Source organism: Trachurus japonicus, chromosome 6 (assembly GCF_045865225.1).
Source record: "Trachurus japonicus isolate A0001 chromosome 6, Traja_1.0".
NCBI classification, from domain to species: domain Eukaryota; kingdom Metazoa; phylum Chordata; class Actinopteri; order Carangiformes; family Carangidae; genus Trachurus; species Trachurus japonicus.
In genome coordinates this window covers 37,257,717-37,278,086 of record NC_140912.1, presented here as the reverse complement: position 1 = coordinate 37,278,086, position 20,370 = coordinate 37,257,717, and the positions used below count along the sequence as shown (strand labels likewise).

General features: G+C 41.5%; 1 protein-coding gene across 2 annotated transcripts in view; it reads left to right on the top strand.

Annotated features, from left to right (window-relative positions):
* The window catches only part of prr5l (proline rich 5 like), a 30,656-nt gene that overhangs the window by 1,014 nt on the left and 9,272 nt on the right, over nt 1-20,370 (top strand). The window contains exons 2-4 of one of the 2 annotated variants that reach the window (XM_085780644.1): nt 10,211-10,361; nt 16,679-16,759; nt 18,162-18,210. In XM_085780644.1, coding sequence (XP_085636770.1) covers nt 10,243-10,361; nt 16,679-16,759; nt 18,162-18,210 — 249 coding nt within the window. In that variant the 5' untranslated portion in view covers nt 10,211-10,242. The remainder of the gene's footprint in view (nt 1-10,210; nt 10,362-16,678; nt 16,760-18,161; nt 18,211-20,370) is intronic. The other variant, XM_085780645.1, reaches the window with a different exon arrangement.

The following is a 20,370-nucleotide window of genomic DNA, read 5'->3' as shown; positions in this document are numbered from 1 at the left end:
TAAAATGACATCTGGCTTGTTAGCGACGGCCGTCTGCCCGACTGCAGGTGAATGCAGCATCAGTGTAACTCGGTTTTCCTGAATAGATAACACACAATTTATTATTCACATATTTAATTATCACTGACTCAGGTGTAGAAGGTAAATACTCCAACAGGTGGAGGAGGAGGAGGAGGAGGAAGCCAGGCTCAGTAAACCAGGTTCATTAAAGGAATAGTTCACCAAAAAAAAATGAAATTCAGTCATTATTGCCTCCCCCTCATGCTGATGAATACTCTGGAGTAGTTTTTTATTCCTCAAAGTTCATCTGGAGACCCGGGAGGCCGGTTCCTAGTCCAACCAAAACTTTATATGAGAGTAAAACTACACAACAACCATTTAATATTCCTCCACACTGCTCGTCCACTGCAATCCAAGTGTCCTGAAGGGAGATAGTCCAGAGTTTACTGGAAACTACCTCATTTAGGACATTTTTACAGCCTCAACAGTCCTGTATCGCACAAGGAAAAGTCAATCCAGGACTGGTTAGGCTGTAAAAATGTCCTAAATGATGTTGTTTCAAGTCAACTCTGGACTATCTCCCTTCAGGACACTTGGACACATCATCTTTAAAGATAAAACCTGTCTTTTAATGTTGAAAGGAGAATGCTCCAAATGTTTTATTGCGCTTTTATTGAAAGCTTCCTTTCCTTTTGCATCGAGTAGTCCAGAGTTTACTGGAAACTACCTCATTTAGGACATTTTTACAGCCTCAACAGTCCTGTTTCGCACAAGGAAAAGTCAATCCAGGACTGTTTAGGCTGTAAAAATGTCCTAAATGAGGTAGTCTCCAGTAAACTCTGGACTATCTCCCTTCAGGACACTTGGATTGCAGTGGATGAGCAGTGTGGAGGAATATTAAAAGGTTGTTGTGTAGTTTTATGGACGTTTTTGTGTCGGGCCCTATTACTCTCATATCATATAAAGTTTTGGTTGGACTAGGAACCGGCCTCCCAGGTCTCCAGATGCACTTTGAGGAATAAAAAACTACTCTGGAGTATTCATCTGACTGAGGTGGTGAGTCAATAATGACTGAATTTCTTTTTTTTTTGGTGAACTATTCCTTTAAAGCAGGCTCAGTGAAGGTGGCAGCAGCTTTCTGTTCAGAAACAGTTTTAATCTCTGGTTTTACTCAACAAGCAGCTGGTTAATGGTTAATGCTGTTTACCAGATGACATTAAAGGGATAGTATCATTTTTTTTAAAGTGGGGTTGTATGATCTACAAATAGCCCCTAAGTACTTTAATTGCAGTAGAAGACTCTCTGCACTCCTCCCGTTAGCAACGCCAGCCCATAATAGCCCTGCCCAGAGATTTACAACATACAGTGTTGTGAACAGACCCAAAGAAACGGCCTATTTTCACAGCCTAAAAGAGGTTTTACCTGAAAATAAATACACAGTTCCATTGTTCACTATAATATAATTATGTTATGTTATGTTAACACAGTTTTTATTTGGACCTAACCAACTCACGTATCCCTCCGCCCAGGGTTAGCGCCCGCCGATCAGCAGTTGGTTAGGTCCAAATAAAAACTGTGTTTTTCCTGCACTTTGAAGGGCTGGAAAAAATTATATTATAGTGAACAATGGAACTGTGTATTTATTTTCAGGTAAAACCTCTTTTAGGCCGTGAAAATAGGCCGTTTCTTTGGGTCCATTCACAACAATGCATGTTGTAAATCTCTGGGCAGGGCTATTATGGGCTGGCGTTGCTAACGGGAGGAGTGTAGAGAGTCTTCTAGGGCAATTAAAGTACTTAGGGGCTATTTGTAGATCATACAACCCCACTTTAAAAAAGATGCTACTATCCCTTTAAACGCAGCACCCTCAGAGTCTGATTCAGTTTGTTACAGTGAAACTAAAATACAACAGGAAGAGCTGATGCGTTTACTGTCTGAGCTAAAAATAAGAGCAGAAACAAACAGCAGCAGTGAAACCACAGAGAGAGAAACCAACCGCTCCTCACAGTTTCCACAGCAGCAGCAGCAGCAGTTAAAAAACCCACGTCTGTAAACGCACCATCACCTCAGACGCCTCGACCGACCGACCGACCGTCAACACAACACAGGGAATGACTCAGATCAGAAGTCGACTCGACTCGACGCCCCCACGCCGGCTCCCCATTGGCTCGTCAGGCAGGCAGCCTCCGTCTTATCCATTTTATCACTTTGCTTTTTACTGTAACTCACCAACTACTTCCTGTTTACAGCCGCTCGCACACGCTCAGCAGCAACATGTGGTCACCTGACTCAGATAGCATCAGTTTGAATGAAAAAGGTTGTTTAAAAATGCAGAGTGGCCATGTTTATAGCCTAAATCTTTTACATTTTTCACAATTTCACACTTTTTGGATGTTTTTTCTTTAATTGTAAAGTTCTGATTATGAAAATGATAATTATGACAACGGTTCAGTGATGTGATGTCATCCTCCGTAGCTAGCTAACTCAAAGGTTGCGCAGCGTAAGCTAAGTTAAACACTCACCCTGTTGTTTTGAAGAAAGTACCGTTAAAGGTAGGGTCTGGAGTTTTGTTCGTTGCAGTTTGTAGCCTAAACAAAACATTGAAACTCAGCCCCTCCTCCTCTCGGGAGCTAAGCTGTGTAGCCTCCTGCCCCCAGACAGTAGCCGTTGTCATGACAACAAAGGAAAGGAAATACAGTCTGAGAGAAGCGCTTAAGCCGTGGGCCGATTAGCCGACCGTCACCAACACCGGGAGCCTCCGTGTATGTTTTTATGCCGCTGTGGTGAACTGGGAAGACGGTGTTAGCCGCGGATGCTAACCGCTACCGCTAGCCGAAGTTAGCATCGAGTTAGCTCACTACAACGGCCCTAATACTTGTTACCAGTGTCGGTGACGGTGGGGAATCGGTCCGCGGCTCCAGCGCTTCACTCAGACTGGATTTCTTTTTCTTTGTTGTCATGACAACTGCTGCTGCTGCTGAGAGAGAGAGACGTGCTAGCTGCTAGCACTCGTTAGCATCAGAGACAGCTAGTGCAGCTAGCAGCCCTGAGCTACTACTCTGCTGCACGTAGCTTCACCTGAGCTCCGTCATTGGCTGGAGAGAAAACACCGACTCTCTCTCCATAGATATCTATGCTCTCTGGCGACTCTCTAGCTCCACCCAGAAACGTCCACATGCACAACAAAACAGAGCAAAAGACCAAAATACAGGCAGGGGGAGGGGGGAAGGGGGGGTCTCGTTACTGTCAACGTTGCAAAACTCATTCTACATTCATGCTACCGTGTTACAGAAAGCTTTAGTTAGTTAATTAATTAGTTGGACTTAGGATCCTCCGGCTTTTTGCTTTGTGTCGTTCTGTGCAAAGGCTGCAGATGACCAAGTCGTTTGTTTTCTCTTTAAAATAACTCCATACTTTAGACTTCTTTAAGCGTTTAGGGTTAGGGTTCTGGTTCTCCACCAGAAGAGCTGGGACCTGGAGCCTCCGCCATTTCTGTTTTTCTGTTGCACTTGTTCACAACTCGGGGGGGGGGGGGGTGAAGAATCCTGTGATCTAGAATCTGAACGCTAATGTCACGGTTTTACCTCCATTTTACAGACTGGACCTTTAATTAATTCCTCATTAATTCATAGTTTTGAGGTGTTGACGTCTGCATGGTCTCTATAACAGGTTCAAGACCTGCTCTCTCTGTGGAGGACGACGTTCCTCTTCCTGTTCCTCAGAGGATGAACCGACCTGATGGACCTGCTGTGACCACGATGTGTGTGACAGTGGGCGTGGCCAACCGAGTGGGCGTGGCCAGCTGCGTGGGCGTGGCCAGCTGAGTGGGCGTGGCCAACTGAGTGGGCGTGGCCAGCACAGTGGGCGTGGCCAGCTGAGTGGGCGTGGCCAACGCAGCGGAGCGTTTGAGGCTCAGACTCTCTGGCCGGTGCAGCTCAGGCCTCCTGTGTGTGTGTCTGTAATTGCATTAGTCTTTCTGAGTAGTTTCTCATGACGGCGGATTAGCCACATGCTAACGCTCACAGCTAATCACAGGAGAGGAAAGGAAAGCAGCTGCTGCAGCAACGGACCAGGACTGATTCTGTTGCTCATGTTGCTGCTTGAGGTTCAGTTCCACTGAGATACTTGATTATTAGATTTCTTACTTATTACTCTTACTTGAATACATTTCCAAGACAAATATTAGTACTTTTACTGGAGTTAATTAGTAGGAAGGCTGAAAGTACTGGTTACTTTCAGGTCTTTTTCTAAAATCCTATTGGACACAAGCTGTGTTTGTCTGTGAAGGAAACCCTAACCCCTAAAAGCAGCACATCAGTGCAGCTGAGCAGCAAAGAGTTCATTCTCACTAACAAGAGTTAAAAGCTCCTTACATTCATTTACAAACAATTAGAGTCCAGGGCCGGTTCTAGGCGGCATATATGAGGGGGCAGTCAGAAATGTGAAGGGGGCATCATGTGAACACATCATGCTCCAGCACTTTTTTTCTCTGTGCTTATAGTAACTTCATTTAATTGGGTTGTTGACTATGGCCCAATTCCGATTCTATTTTTCATCCCTACCCCTACCCCTACCCCTACCCCTAGCCCTACCCCTAGCCCTTACCCTTTCCCTTGAAACGGAGCTACAAGGAGTAGGGAACCCCTACGAATTGGGACACCACTTCAACAATCACATACGTCATCAGTCGTCTCTGCTGGCTTTCACATAAGCAGATGTGACAAGCTTTTGCCACAAATCCTTTATTCAGAACAACGTTAACTTAATAAAATAAAATAAAATGTAATGAAAAATGATCGGTTCATTGTAAAACATTTATTTATTGATGTAAATGTGGTGATTTCTGTATGTAGGCTACAGATCCCCCAGGCAGCTGCTCCTTTGTCCAAAACACATGAAGCTTCACTTTTAATTCAAACAAATTAATGCGACAATTGTTACATTTCATCAATGAGACGAGCATTTATCTCCTAAAAAGAATGTAACTACACGGCGGTAAACCTTTAAAACCCTGCGGGTAAGTTAATTAGCGGTCGTCTTTTCTACCGGGACGAGGTCGGGAGGTTGGCCGGCTGACGAGCTCTCCGGACGGGGTGGTGTCTCTGTGACGAGCCGTTGATCTGCTCCACAGGTGGAGGCTCCAACGTGGAGCTTCACTTCTCCGAAAAACATCGGAGCAAACGTCTAAACAGCCTCATGTGGATAAACCGACCGCACATTGGGGATCTAAACAACTACTTTCTCACATGAAAACATATTAAAACTTAACAAAATGACGTAATAACAGCGCTACAGTGAGAAATAAATCAGCTGCCGGTTGCCGCAAGATGCATTCTGGGAAACTTGCCAAAGCCCTCGGTCCGTAGTGTGCCCCTGAAAAATCTCCGTTTCGAGGGCGAGATAGCCAGACCACTTCCCCCTAACCCTCGTCTGAACCAGAATTGGGACACCCCTACCACTTCACGTGAACGCGCAAAACGAAGGGGTAGGGCCAAGGGCTAAGGGGAGAATCGGAATTCGGCCTATGTGTCCAACCCCAACCTGGAGAAGTGGATTGCACTTTGTCAGGCCTCTACCTTCAGACCTGTCCAACTAGGGGCTGGGGGGGCCAACCAGGGTCTTAGAGCCCAAATTTGTTACTGTCGTAATGCAAAGAGCCACATTATATGGGGGGTTAGGGGTGCATATACCTGAAGATGCATTGCAAACCCAGAGGGGGTGAAAAAGGTGAGTAGCTAAACCCCTGTAGGGGGGTCTGGGGGCACCCCCCCTCCCGAAAATTTTTGTGATTTTAAAATGAGTGAAGCATTGTGGTGTACTCTGAGAAGGGGGTGGGGGGGTGGAGGGGGTCTACTATGATCAAGATTTACAAAACTGAAAGGTAGTCTTAAGAATACTAATAAAAAAAAAAAAAGAACAGAACATTTTAGAACAGTGTCAGATGCAGTAGCACAGATTTTTGTGCTACTGCAGATAATTTTGTCAACTTGTAATATACACATTTTTTGAGTATATTAAAATGTGCTTTCTCAACTTCTAAAATTTGGATTTGAGGGGGCAAGACATTTATTTGAGGGGGCGCTGCCCCCTCTTGCCCCTGCGTAGAGCCGGCCCTGTTAGAGTCATTCATTGATGTGGAAAATAAGACATTTACTCTTTACTTTTACTTTTACTTTAAGTAAATTTAAAAGCATGTACTTTTGGATACTTTAGTACCTTTAAAAGCAAGTACTTTTTTACTCTTACTGGAGTAACATGTGGACTGAGCTACTTTTACTTGTAACGGAGTAAATGCTGTTTGATCTGCATTCATGAGGTCGGTGTGAACGAGACGTTTGAGGACATCATGTAAAAGTGTAAAAGTGAGGAGGAGGAGGAGGAGGAGGAGGAGGAGGAGGAGGAAGGTGAGGAAGGGGGGGGGGGGGTAATGGGGGGGTGTGTGTGTGTGACCTTTTTTGTGGTGACTGGTCTGGTTGTGGTGGTGTTTACCAGATGGGTTGCCACGGTGACGCTGACAGGCACGGTGACGACGCCTAACGCCCACTCTATCAGATCAGAGAGAGCGTCCTGTGATCACAACATGTGGTCGACTCAACTGTGCAACACACGGTCTCATTCCCACACACACACACACACACACACGGGCACACACACACACACACAGACACACACACACACACACACACACACCCTCCTACGATCAGCTGAGCCGTTAACGTGGTTGGACGTCCTCTCTGACGGGTTAGTAGTCGACAGCTGCTGTGATTAAAGCTCCTGTACAGATGACTATCATGACTGACTGACGTTTCCTCTCGCCGTGGTAAACAGGAAGTAGCTGGAACTAGTTTTTGTGAGAGGCGGAGGGATACGACGTGCAGGTGTGTGTCATTGTGAAAGTTCAGTGTGAAGTTATAGTTGTAAAAACACGAGTTAAAGAGGAACTCTGCAGGATTTGGAGCTTCACTCTGCTCCATTTGCACCTTAAAGGAGACAGATTCTGTCCCTTTTCCATAAATTACAATAGTTCCCAGGTGTCTTAAAGGAATAATTCACCAAAAAATGACTCCCCCCTCATCCTGATGAATACTCTGGAGTAGTTTTTTATTCCTCAAAGTGCATCTGGAGACCCGGGAGGCTGGTTCCTAGTCCAACCAAAACTTTATATGAGAGTAATAACAGGGACCGACACAAAAAACGTCCATAAAACTACACAACAACCATTTAATATTCCTCCACACTGCTCGTCCACTGCAATCCAAGTGTCCTGAAGGGAGATAGTCCAGAGTTTACTGGAAACTACCTCATTGAGGCAAGTCTGGTCACTTACGCGACTACACGTGCATCGCATAGCAGGTAAATCCAATACAGGACTGTTGAGGCTGTAAAAATGTCCTAAATGAGGTAGTTCCCAGTAAACTCTGGACTATCTCCCTTCAGGACACTTGGATTGCGGTGGACGAGCAGTGTGGAGTGTTTCATGTTTCATTTCATATGTAAGTAAAAAACGAAACATACAGGTGCATCTCAATAAAGTAATAGAAAAGTCCCATTTCCACTAGTTCAAGTCAAACAGCAACAACCAAGTATACTGAGTTCATATAGATGGACAGACTTCACAGAAGGACATTACCATATTAAAAATGCTTAAAAAAAAAGGTCCTTTGTATTACAGGTCTTCATTAAATGTGTAGCTATAATCATTACAATGAAAAGAAATTAAATGAATAAAGATGTGAAATGTTTCATTCTGTGTCTAATGGATCTATATGATGTGTTAGTTTCACTTTTTGAATTGAATTACTGACATAAATAAACTTTTCCATGATATTCTAATCTAATGTATTGAGATGCATCTGTCTATTAGCAATAATATAAATAAACATATAATGACGTTAGAATAAACTAAACATGTGAAATCATTGTTGTGAAACCTGAGCTAATGTTAGCTTAGCATTAGTCTTTTATCCTGGTCCGTCACTTTATTGTGTCCCCAGAAACACAAACTGCTGCTGCGTTGTGAGTTTTGAGTGGTTTGTCCCTTTAGGGCCACCGTACGTACCCAGACCGACTGATAAAATCCTCTCAGACGTTTCACACACACCTGTCGTCAGTCACAGACAGAGATGTGTTTGTTGAATGAGCAGCAGCAGCAGAGGTGTGTGTGTCTGTGTGTGTGTGTGTGTGTGTGTGTGTGTGTGTGTGTGTGTGTAGTTTGTGTAGTGTGTGTGTGTGTGTGTGTGTGTGTGTGTCTGTGTGTGTAGTGTGTGTGTGTGTGTGTGTGTGTGTCTGTGTGTGTGTGTGTGTCTGTGTGTGTAGTGTGTGTGTGTGTGTGTGTGTGTGTCTGTGTGTGTGTGTCTGTGTGTGTGTGTGTATGTGTGTTTTCTGCAGCTGAGAAAATGTTTCTGTTGAAGCCGGTTGTTTGATCTCGTGAGTTTTGTGGCTGAAGTTGAAGCGAAGGTGTGAAGAGTTTTACAGTAACATGTGGGTGGAGATGTTTCTACTGCAAACACACACACACACACACACACACACACACACACACACACACACACACACACACACACACACACACACACACACACACACACACCCTCCCCCCTTCGCCACCTTCACTGTCTCTGCAGCTTCTTCCTGTAACTCCACTGACTCACTTGTTTTCTGACGTTTTTATCAATCACCATTTTCAGAATTTGTGGAATTAATTCCTCTCCACTCTCAGACTTAAAGGGATAGTTCAACATTTTTGTCAAATTGGCACCATTTGCCATATTAATCCCTATAGTCATAGCAGCAGTAGGTTCGTTACCTTTTAATTGTCGGTGCAAGCTGTTTTTAGAACGGCGGAGCAGAAAAAGAGATTTAAGAGCAAAAGAGACTAAGTGGCAATCCAAAAACTGTTTTAAAAGTGAAACAGAACAGGTTGTAATTGCAAAAAAAAAAAGTTTTGAGAGCTTATTTCTTAAACTTCAATCAAAACGCAAAATGTTTTTAAGTAAAACATGACCATCTTTGGTTGTAAGTTAATGGGATAGTTCAACATTTAGTCAAATTGTCCCATTGCCATAATCCCTACAGTCATAGCAGTAGGTTCGTTACCTTTAATTGTCGGTGCAAGATGTTTTTTAGAGCGGCGGAGCAGAGCCGTGAGCTGCTCAGAGCTACGCTACCAACGGAGGCTCATTATGGGATTTCTTAATTGGTTTCCCTCATCAAACTCATCAAATACACATTGATTAGTTTGTATCGATTATTATTTTATTTTATATGTTTCTTTGTGTCGTCGTCACAGATTATTGATTCTAAATCTGCCAATATCTTATTGAGATCATTGATCAACAGCTGTTTTGGGGGTTTGTGGGATGTTCCAATCAATAATCAATGTATGGAGACTGAGAGACATTTATCTCTTTATTATTCAATCAAATAAAACAGATTTGCACCAAAAAAGAGATTTGAGAGCAAAAGAGAATAAGTGGCGATCAAAAAATGTTTTAAAAGTGAAACAGAACAGGTTGTAATTGCAAAAAAAAAAGCATATTTCTTCAAAACTAATGTCTGTAAGTAAAAACGTGACCATTTTGCTAATAAGTCAGTCGTCTTTGGTTGTAAGTTAAAGGGATAGTTCAACATTTTGTCAAATTGTCCCATCACCATAATCCCTATAGCAGTAGGTCCGTTACCTTTAATTGTCGGTGCAAGCTGTTTTTAGAACGGCGGAGCAGAGCCGTGAGCTGCTCAGAGCTACGCTACGGAGGGGGCTCATTATGGGATTTCTTGGTTTCCCTCATCATCAAACTCATCAAATACACAATCCAACAACTCCACAACGCTCTGGTGGACAAGTTGTGAGCTGCACATTCACCACGCTATGAGATAATAACACAACGTTACCACACAGAGTTGTTTTAGAGGGAAATACAGAGACTGTTGATGAAAAACTGTCCCTGAAGGCAACGTGCATCAGCGGTTTTGCATGAATTTCCCTCTAAAACAACTCTGTGTGGTAACGTTGTGTTATTATCTCATAGCGTGGTGAATGTGCAGCTCACAACTTGTCCACCAGAGCGTTGTGGAGTTGTTGGATTGTGTATTTGATGAGTTTGATGAGGGAAACCAAGAAATCGTTGCCTTCAGGGACAGTTTTTCATCAAGCAGTTTCTGTATTTCCCTACTGACCTCTCACCTGTCCCCTCCTCTCTCCTACAGACAGACAGACAGACAGACAGACAGACAGAGTGCATCATGGGATCTTTCCGGCGTCCTCGTCCCCGGTTCATGAGTTCTCCGGTCCTGTCGGACTTGGCCCGGTTCCACGCCAGCTCCCCGTCCCTGCAGCTCTCCAACGCCAGCGTGTGGAACAGGTCGGTGCACACACACACACACACACACACACACACACACACACACACACACACACTGAAATGTCCTCAACACATGACGATATCATCTGTGTGTGTGTGTGTTATGGGTCCAAACATGGATTAAAGCTGCTCATGTGTTCAGAACTCAGAGAGAAGGTCACCGGTCTGAGACTAAGGCTGTGTTGTAGCTAAATCACCCCCTATCACGGATGTAGTGCTCTAACTATATAGTGTGTTCGCCATTTTGTAGTGTTGTTCGAATTCTCCGCGATTAATTTCATCCACTATGTAGTGGATGACAAAACACCCACAATGCACCGCGAAACTGAGTGAACAAGCAATGTACACTACTTTCTACTCCCGTATCCCACAATGCAATGCGGTCGTGTTTTGCCAGAGAAGAAGAGGAAGCTAATTAGCATGTTAGCTAGGATTTATTTAGGCAATTTACCAAAAAAACTCCTCAGACGTATTTGCCTTCGCTCCGTTTGCCTGAGCAGCAGGAGTTGGGCAGCAGCATCCCAACATTAACAGGCAGCATTAAATCAATCTGATAAAGAAACTGGAGTAGAATATGGAGGAAATACCAGCTAACGAGCTAAGCTAATAGCCACAGCTCACGGTCGGGACACACAACAGTAGTTGACCAAACCAAACTTCCGATATTTCAACAGTTTATTGTCCGAGTAACACAACCACACAGAATCACATCCTCTAATGTTCCCGCAAGTCTCCGGTTTTTAGGGTGAATTCAGGTATATTGGGACAATTTTTGTAAATTCATTTTCTGAGCCATTTTTTGTCATCAAGATGAATAAATAACCCAACAAATGAGATATGTCTGGATTCCTCTAGGTGTCTGCGTTCTTTATGTGAAACAATTATGTGCTAAAATTCTTTTGTGAGAGCACAGCACTCTATTTTAAAGGTTTTGACACAAAACTATTTTTTTGCAACTTGTTTGGTAAATTGGGACAGTAGGTTTGGTAATTTGGGACACAGGCTTGTGCAATGGGATATTGCATGGAGCTGCAATTACATTAAAAAAGACATGAATAGATTGTTTATTTATGTATATTAGGCCTATAGCCTATTATTTTTATGTTGTGTATTGTTTATAATCTCATGATTTGTAACCAAATCAACCAAATATACGAATTATTTCAACATACAGCAGATTTAATAGCCTAAAACATATTGTGAGCAGACTATTGACCTCAGGAGAAGCAAGCATGTTTTTAAAAATACATTTATTTTTATATTTTGTTAAATATAAATATATAAAATAAAGATAACTCATGACATAATAAGAGATAAAACAATCTGACCTATTTTTGAACGTCACTTCACATATTCAACATTAACTGCTGATTTGATATTCTGAAATGTACAAAGGTACTTGTTTTCCCTATATGTGTAAGAATTTCTCACTTTTAAGCGTGTAAGATATGACTACACTATTGAAATATTTCAATATAAACCCAGAAACACTGTCCCAAATAACCTGAACATGCTGTCCCAAATTACCATACCACTATTGGTAATTTGGGACAGCAAGAAAATTCCAAATTAAGAAAATGTGAACATCCTCACAAACCAATGTTTGTTTATTTTAATACACCAATGCATCACACATCTTAATATAACTTTCATACCTACAGTAAATTAGTCATACAAATGTAATAGCCTTATATTAAATTCCAACAAAAGCACATGCCGTTTTGCTGACCTCCTGATATTTGGGGTCAGCGTCCTGTTTGATGCTGACCACGCCCCCCTGTGTGATGTCACCCAAAATATTTAATGTGACTTTTAATGTAGACATCCAAAGGAATGTATCAGCACCTTTAACTTTGCCATAGCCCATTCAAGGCAAGTGGAAGCATTGTTTTTCCTTATCTGTCCCAAATTACCTGATGTCCCAATATACCTGAATTCACCCTATTATTTTATTTTTACGTGTCCAGTTAGTTTCATACATCCATGGTTTGTTTACATGATTCTCGGTGCGTCTGCTTCCGTCACAGCAGTAGGCTAACACGCTAACACGCTAACACGCTAACACCTGGAGCATCAGCTGACGCAACCACGTCCAGAAAATGACCGTCTAGTGTCCGAATTCTCCTCCCGTCGTTCCCTACATCGTGTACATGATGTAGTGGATAGGGAGTGAGTGAGTGAGTGAGTGGATGATTTCGAACACAGCCTAAGTTTGAGTCCAAGTCCTGAGCCGTGTCTCAGTTCAGTCCTTCCACACTCACACTAACTATGTTTATTAGTGGTGGGAATCTTTTATTATCTCACGATTCGATTCGATTCTGAGTTTTTGGGGCTACGATTCGATTCAAAATGGATTTTCGATTCAAAAGGATTTGATTCCTAATGATTTGTGCTTCAGTCTGTCGGTGTTAAAGGATCCTCATGATCTACTCCAGTCTGCTTTACAAGACAGAATGACTGAAGTGTCTATTTCACTTTTATTGAGTTTTAAACATTTATCCATGCTCAGATGGAATTGTTGCCTAAAAACAAAATATCACATATTGCTTAAGTAACAACATTAAAAGTGCCTCTTTATTAAAATAAACAGTGCAGTTAAACATGCTGCCTTTTATATTCTAAGGAAACGGAGGCTGACAGCAGCAGATTTGTTTCATTTTTTTATTTTTTAAAATCGATTTTGGGACATTTTATATCTATTCTGAATCATATTAAATGAGAATTGCGATTCTTATGTGAATCGATTTTTTGGCACAGGCCTGGTGTTGAGTGTTGATGAGTCAGAACCTGGATGGATCAGTCAGACCGGTCAGAGAGTTGAGTGTGAGCGACGGAGACTTCCAGCCTCAGTGATCTAGACTCCATCTGGGCTACGGAGTAGAATATAATATTTAATATGTAAATCAACATACAGTAGCTCCCTGTCGGTCGATGTAGGAGATGTTGGGAACTGTTGTGATGGTTCGTTCAGTAAGTAACAACCAGGATTCAATCTGAGACACTGTGGAGACTCACTCACTACAGAAGTAAGAACAGAGAGTAGATGGGAGGATTCAACCTGACACTCAGCTCAGGTCTGAGACTCACGGTGGATTCAGACCTGGTTGGTTTGGATCAGTTGTTCTGTTCCTTTGGTTCAGGTGTGAACACAGAAACTGGGCTCGGATGCAGAATAAAACAACCAAGAAGAAGTTCTGGTCTGGTCTCAGCTCGCTTCCATCTGGAGCCGTTTGGTTTTCAGACCGGACACACTGGTCCAGACCCAAAATATAAACAATTAACTCAAATCGGGTTGTTGAGACTTCAGATTGATTGGTTCCATAAAATTACATAAGACATTTAGGGAGTTTTCACACTTGGATCGACTGGACCAGTTGTTCAGAAACAGGGAGCGTTTTACGTCAGAGACCGGTCCGTTTGGTTCAGAGGATCACTCCGGTCACTTCGTTTTTTTTGCCGTGTTCGTGTTGGATTAGGGCCGAAAACATAGGCTACACAGAAGACTGGGATTGGGTCGGGTCTGGGCTTCAACCGCGGTTCGGACCGTGTCAAATTTAAATTTTCATTGGGCTAATTCATTTATAAATAATTTCTGACCAATAAGAGAAGAGTTTGTTAGCGCGTGGCATTTGTTTACAACTCTGGACCGTTTGGAGCTGTTACCATGTGTGAACACAAACGGCCCCAAAACAGAATCAACAGTTCTCTCGGTCTAGTTGCTGGATCAGAACAGAGCAGCTGTGAACACGTCATGTTGGTTCCAGTGATCCACTAACGACACCCCTGCTTTTTATTACTGTAAGAGACACAGTTTTTGTCTCCGTGCTTCCTGTCTTTATAAAACCAGCACATTTGTAAGTTCTTCAGAGACAAACAAGGAACCTAACGCAGGAACCAGATCCAGATCCAGATTCTGAACCAGGAAGGTCCAGCTGCCTCCAGAGAGACAGGAACACAGACAAACCAACATCTGGAAGACAAAAGGTTTAGTTTTATGAAATTTGGGAAAAATTGATTGAATTTATAACCCCGATTCGAGCAGTTTTTTTTTTGTCACCTTCCTATCCCTGATGGAAATAACAGTAAGCAAGTTCCCTCAGTTCTAGTTGTCTTTTTATGATTGTTAGTATGTTGATGCAGAAACGGCAACAGCATGTGGGTTGAAGAGTGGGTTCATATTCAGTGGATTATACAAGGACGTGTTCTCAGGAAAGTGACAATGGAAGCTCATGAAGGAGCAGGAGGACTGTCCCTTTACCACACAGACTGTGTCCTTCGATGACTCTTGTTGCTATGCCTACATGGCTGCATAAACAGGAAAAAGACCATGGTAAATAAATACTGGGGCTGACCCGATTATCATATTTTGATAATCGAAGCTTCGAGGACATAAAATCGATTTTAATCGGAGCTTCGACGGCGAGATCGTAGCGGTTTCCAGGATGCCAAGTAGCCGACTCATTGTAATGTAACAACTGCCGATGAGAACCGGTGTCAAAGAGGAAAAGAGGAAGAAAAAAAAAACAATCGATCACGGACTTCATGATCGATTACCATGGCAACGAACGAAGCTTCGAAGCTTCGATTTTTTTGGGTCAGCCCTAGTAAATAAATACCAATTTTGTATTTTTGTGCTGTTGATGCTGATGGAAAAACATCTGGGCGTCCAACGGGTTCTTCAGCAAGCAACACATCCTGATCCACATGAGCAGAGGAATGTGTAAAATTTTAAAGGGATAGTTCACCCAAAATTGAAATGTCCCTCATTATCTCCTCCCCCGCATGTGGACTATTAAGGGCTGGGAGAAGTTTCAGAGTCCTCCGTGGCTTCTCTGAGTTACAGGGGGTCTCGGCGTAGCAGTGCATGTATAACGGTTGCTAATGGATACCAACTGTCTTCATAACAAAAAGACACACCAAAAAACATCCAAATACCTCCATGCTGCTCGTATGTAATGTCCCAGTTTGTCCAACGAACCGGGAAGAGGAGCCTCGAGAAGCTTCTGCTACAAAACAAGCTTGAAATTTAGACTTATTTAATTTTTTTCAGGACAATTTCTCATGTCCGGGCTTCAATACAAGAGGGACATTACATACGAGCAGCATGGAGGTATTTGGATGTTTTTTGGTGTGTCTTTTTGTTATGAAGACAGTTGGTATCCATTTGCAACCGTCATATGGACATGCACTGCTACGCCGAGACCCCCTGTAACTCAGAGAAGCCACGGAGGACTCTGAAACTTCTCCCAGCCCTTAGTCCACATGAGGGGGAGGAGATAATGAGTGAAACTTCAATTTTGGGTGAACTATCCCTTTAAGGGTCTGAAAACTCTTTCCCACCTCTGTAGATGTGGAGTTGTAGAGTTTGTGGAGGAGGAATCAGAATCAGAACCAGAACTCTCAGGTCTGGGTCCTGGTTCCTGCTGCTGAAGACGAGCCGTGACACCTGTTGCCACGGTTACGGGACCCGTGACCTCGACCCATGAGCCTGAACGGTCGTTGTTGTTGTTGACATTAGGGTTCAGCTGAGGACTGCAGCAGCCGCTCTCCGTCGTCACGGAGACGGATCAGTTTGTTGTTTACTCATGTGACCCGAGTGTTGGAATCTCATCTCTCTCATCCAGAGTTCTGCTTATTACCACGACCCCTGAACGCCTCAGCAGCTCAGAGCGCGTGTGTGTGTCTGTGTGTGTGTGTGTGTGTGTGTGTGTGTGTGTGTGTGTGTTTCCTGCTGTCCGTGGCAGCAGCAGGATGTTTGGCAGGAAGTGGAAGTGGCAGCAGACGAGGTCACTTCCTGTCACCAGCCGGGCACCGTCCTGTCCCGCCGCCGCTGCTGCAGCAATGCATCATGGGAGAGAGGATGTGGTCGTTTTTTTAATTTTAATTATAATTTTTTTATTTTATAATTTTTTAAAATTTATTTTAAACAAATGCATTTACAAACTAGTCCGGCAAATATTATATCTGTCCAAAATGTAACAAGAGCAGACATCATGTTTCAGAGATAAGAATTAAGAACAACATTAAATACACAAAAATTAAGATAAATGAGTAAAAAACAAAACAAACACATATCAAATATAGAAGGGAAGAGAAAAAAGTAAATAAATAAAAACATCCAGGATTAAACAATTGTTACGCTACATTAGTCAGATCATTTTTGAACATTGAGTAGAGGTCTTTGGCAGGTTTGGACTTCATACATTTTAGGGACTGAATATGGAGATGGAATTGCACTGATGTCATCTTTACCTCTGTGTGTGTGTGTGTGTGTGTGTGTGTGTGTGTGTGTGTGTGTGTCCGTGTGTGTCCCTCAGCGTCCAATCAGCCGTGGGGAAGGTGTTTCAGGGCGGAGCTCTGCAGAACAACGAGCTGTTCACACTCAACGAGAGCATCAGGTGAACAAACTTCCTCCTTCTTCTTATTGTTGTTTTATTCACTACATCGTCTGTTTATATGTTTATATGGTGAAACATCTGTCTCTTTATTATTCAGTTAAATAAAACAGATTTACAACCAAAAAACAGATTTGAGAGCAAAAGAGAATAAGTGGCGATCCAAATACCCCGAGCTTTTCTAGAATAATTTGCTTCTGCACTGCAAAAACTCAAAATCTTTCCAAGAATATTTGTCTTATTTCTTGTCCAAATGTCTCATTTCTAGTCAAAACTAATCTCTTTCCACTTAAAATGAGACTCATCACCTAAAAATGAACTTGTTTTTAGATCATTTTCATTCGTTTCAAACTAAAATTTTCACTTAAAATAAGTAGAAAAATCTGCCAGTGAAAGCAGGTTTTTTGTGTTTGTAATAAGAAAGAAAAACTTGCCCCACTATCAGATTATTCCAAGTGAACATATGCTTGAAGTAAAAAGTGTCTAAAAACAAGCTACTTTTAATGTGATGAGTCTTATTTTAGCTAAAATGAGATTTGTTTTGACTAGAAATAAGACAAATATTCTTGGTAAGATATTGAGTTTAAATCTTTCCAAGAATATTTGTCTCATTTCTAGTCAAAACTAATCTCTTTCCACTTTAAAATAAGACTCATCACCTAAAAATCAACTTGTTTTTAGATCATTTTCACTTGTTTCAAACTAATTTTCACTTGAAATAAGTAGAAAAATCTGCCAGTGAAAGCAGGTTTTTTGTGTTTGTAATAAGAAAGAAAAACTTGCTCCACTATCAGATTTTTCTACTTATTTCAAGTGAAAATCTGCTTGAAAGAAGTAAAAAGTGTCTAAAAACAAACTGCTTTTAATGTGACGAGTCTGATTTTAAGTAGAATGAGATTAGTTTTGACTAGAAATAAGACAGTTGTTGGAGTTGTTGGATTGTGTATTTGATGAGTTTGATGAGGGAAACAAAGAAATCCCATAATGAGCCTCCGTAGCGTAGCTCTGAACAGCTCACGGCTCTGCTCCGCCGTTCTAAAAATAGCTTGCACCGACAATTAAAGGTAACAAACCTACTGCTATGGCTGTAGGGATTATGGCAATGGGCCAATTTGACTAAATGTTGAACTATCCCTTTAATTTACAACCAAAGACGACTGACTTATTAGCAAAATGGTCACGTTTTTACTTACAAACATTAGTTTTGAAGAAATTTGCTCTCAAAACTTTTCTTTTTTGCAATTACAACCTGTTCGGTTTCACTTTTAAAACATTTTTTTGATCGCCACTTATTCTATTTTGCTCTCAAATCGCTTTTTTGATCGCACATCTATTTTATTTGATTGAATAATAAAGAGATAAATGTGTGTGTGTGTGTGTGTGTGTGTGTGTGTGTGTGTTGCAGGTGGCTCCTTAAAACAGAGATGGGCTCCTTCATCACCGACTACTTCCAGGTACGTTCACCCTCTCACTTCCTGTTTGTTTTCATGTGAATGAACTCTGAGCCAATCAGCAGCCAGCGCCGGCCTGGTCATGTTAGTAAATTAGTTAGTTTAGCTTATTTCAGACATGTTAAAAGAAATAAAACATAATACAGTAATGGACAGACATAACAAATAAATACTTTGCAAAGACAACACATGAACAAAAATAAAATAATTGAAAATAAAGATAATTTGATGTTTTTTGGTTTTTTTGTTAGTTTTTTTGTTTTTTCATATCCGAAAAGGAGTGAGAAGAAGTAAAACTTATTTACTCTCACCCCTTATTCATAAATTATCTATCAAGCTTTCTTGTCTTTATAACAGGGATGTCAAACATGTGGCCCGGGGGCCAAAACCGGCCCGCCAGAGGGTCCAATCCGGCCCGCGGGATGAATTTACCAGATGTAAAAATTACATATTACCTTCTGTCTTATTTGTAATTTGTCATATGTCATTTTCCCCACAGGCATTATGTTGTTGAAATTGCATATATTATTCTCAAGAAATTTCAGGTTGGTCATAATATATTTTGTAATAGGATAGTTCTTTAACGTAAACATCTTAATAATGTGCTTCTTTGCACTAAAACAAAGAGAAAAGTTTAGAGTTCTTATTATTTATAGGATATTATTTTACCAGTCCGGCCCTCTTGAGATCAAATTGCACTTAATTTGGCCCTGAACTAAAATGAGTTTGACACCTCTGCTTTATAATCTAAACAATAAGTTAATTTAGGAGTTTATCTAGCTGGATTTATTCTAACATATTATCACTAATCTTTATCTCTCTATATAGTCATAGGCTACATATAAAGACATATACAAACACATTCATACATACAAGGACAAACTGAAGTTTTTTTTTTCATATCCGAACCTCAGAGTGAACGTGTCACCACCTGATGAATGAATGAATGAGTGAATCTCGTGATCTGATGCAGCTGTGTGAGGTTTCACACACTCAGACAGCAGCAGCAGGTGAAAGGGGGCGGGGCTTGTGGCTCTGAGGTCACGGTCGTCTGCAGCCTATCAAAGCGCTCCTCTGTCTGATTAACTCCAGACGTGTGAACGTGTTCCAGCTGCAGATGGATTTGAACGCTCGATCTGAGGTCATGTGACGGCGTGAAGCATGAAAACTTCTTATTCTGTGCTTTTATTTTGAAGGTTTAGATCCATGAGAAGATCTAAAAAAAACCATCTGAGTGTAGTTTTCCATCTCCTCTCTCTCTCAGCTTCTCTCTCTCTCTAGTAACAACAGGTCGGTGTCAGCCAATCAGAGGAGAGGAGGAGGCTCTGAGTCTCTCTTCTGATTGGCTGACTGTTCTCTAAAGTGATCCAATAAAAAAATAGAGCAGATTTCAGAATAAAACACTCAGAGAAACTAAAAATACTGCAAAGTTGTTGTTGGATGGTGTTGTCCAGGTGGTGAGGGGGCGGGACTTAGTTGTGACATCACAAAGTGACAGGAAGATACAAACATCTACCTTTATTTTGAAGGAGCTTTAATACAAACATCTACCTTTATTTTGAAGGAGCTTTAACACAAACATCCACCTTTATTTTGAAGGAGCTTTAACGCAAACATCTACCTTTATTTTGAAGGAGCTTAAACACAAACATCTACCTTTATTTTGAAGGAGCTTTAACACAAACGTCTACCTTTATTTTGAAGGAGCTTTAACACAAACGTCTACCTTTATTTTGAAAGAGCTTTAACACAAACGTCTACTTTTATTTTGAAGGAGCTTTAACACAAACATCTACCTTTATTTTGAAGGAGCTTTAACACAAACGTCTACCTTTATTTTGAAGGAGCTTTAATACAAACATCTACCTTTATTTTGAAGGAGCTTTAACACAAACATCTACCTTTATTTTGAAGGAGCTTTAATACAAACACATCTACCTTTATTCTGAAGGAGCTTTAATACAAACACATCTACCTTTATTCTGAAGGAGCTCTAACACAAACATCTACCTTTATTCTGAAGGAGCTTTAACACAAACATCTACCTTTATTCTGAAGGAGCTTTAACACAAACATCTACCTTTATTCTGAAGGAGCTTTAACACAAACATCTACCTTTATTCTGAAGGAGCTTTAATACAAACATCTACCTTTATTTTGAAG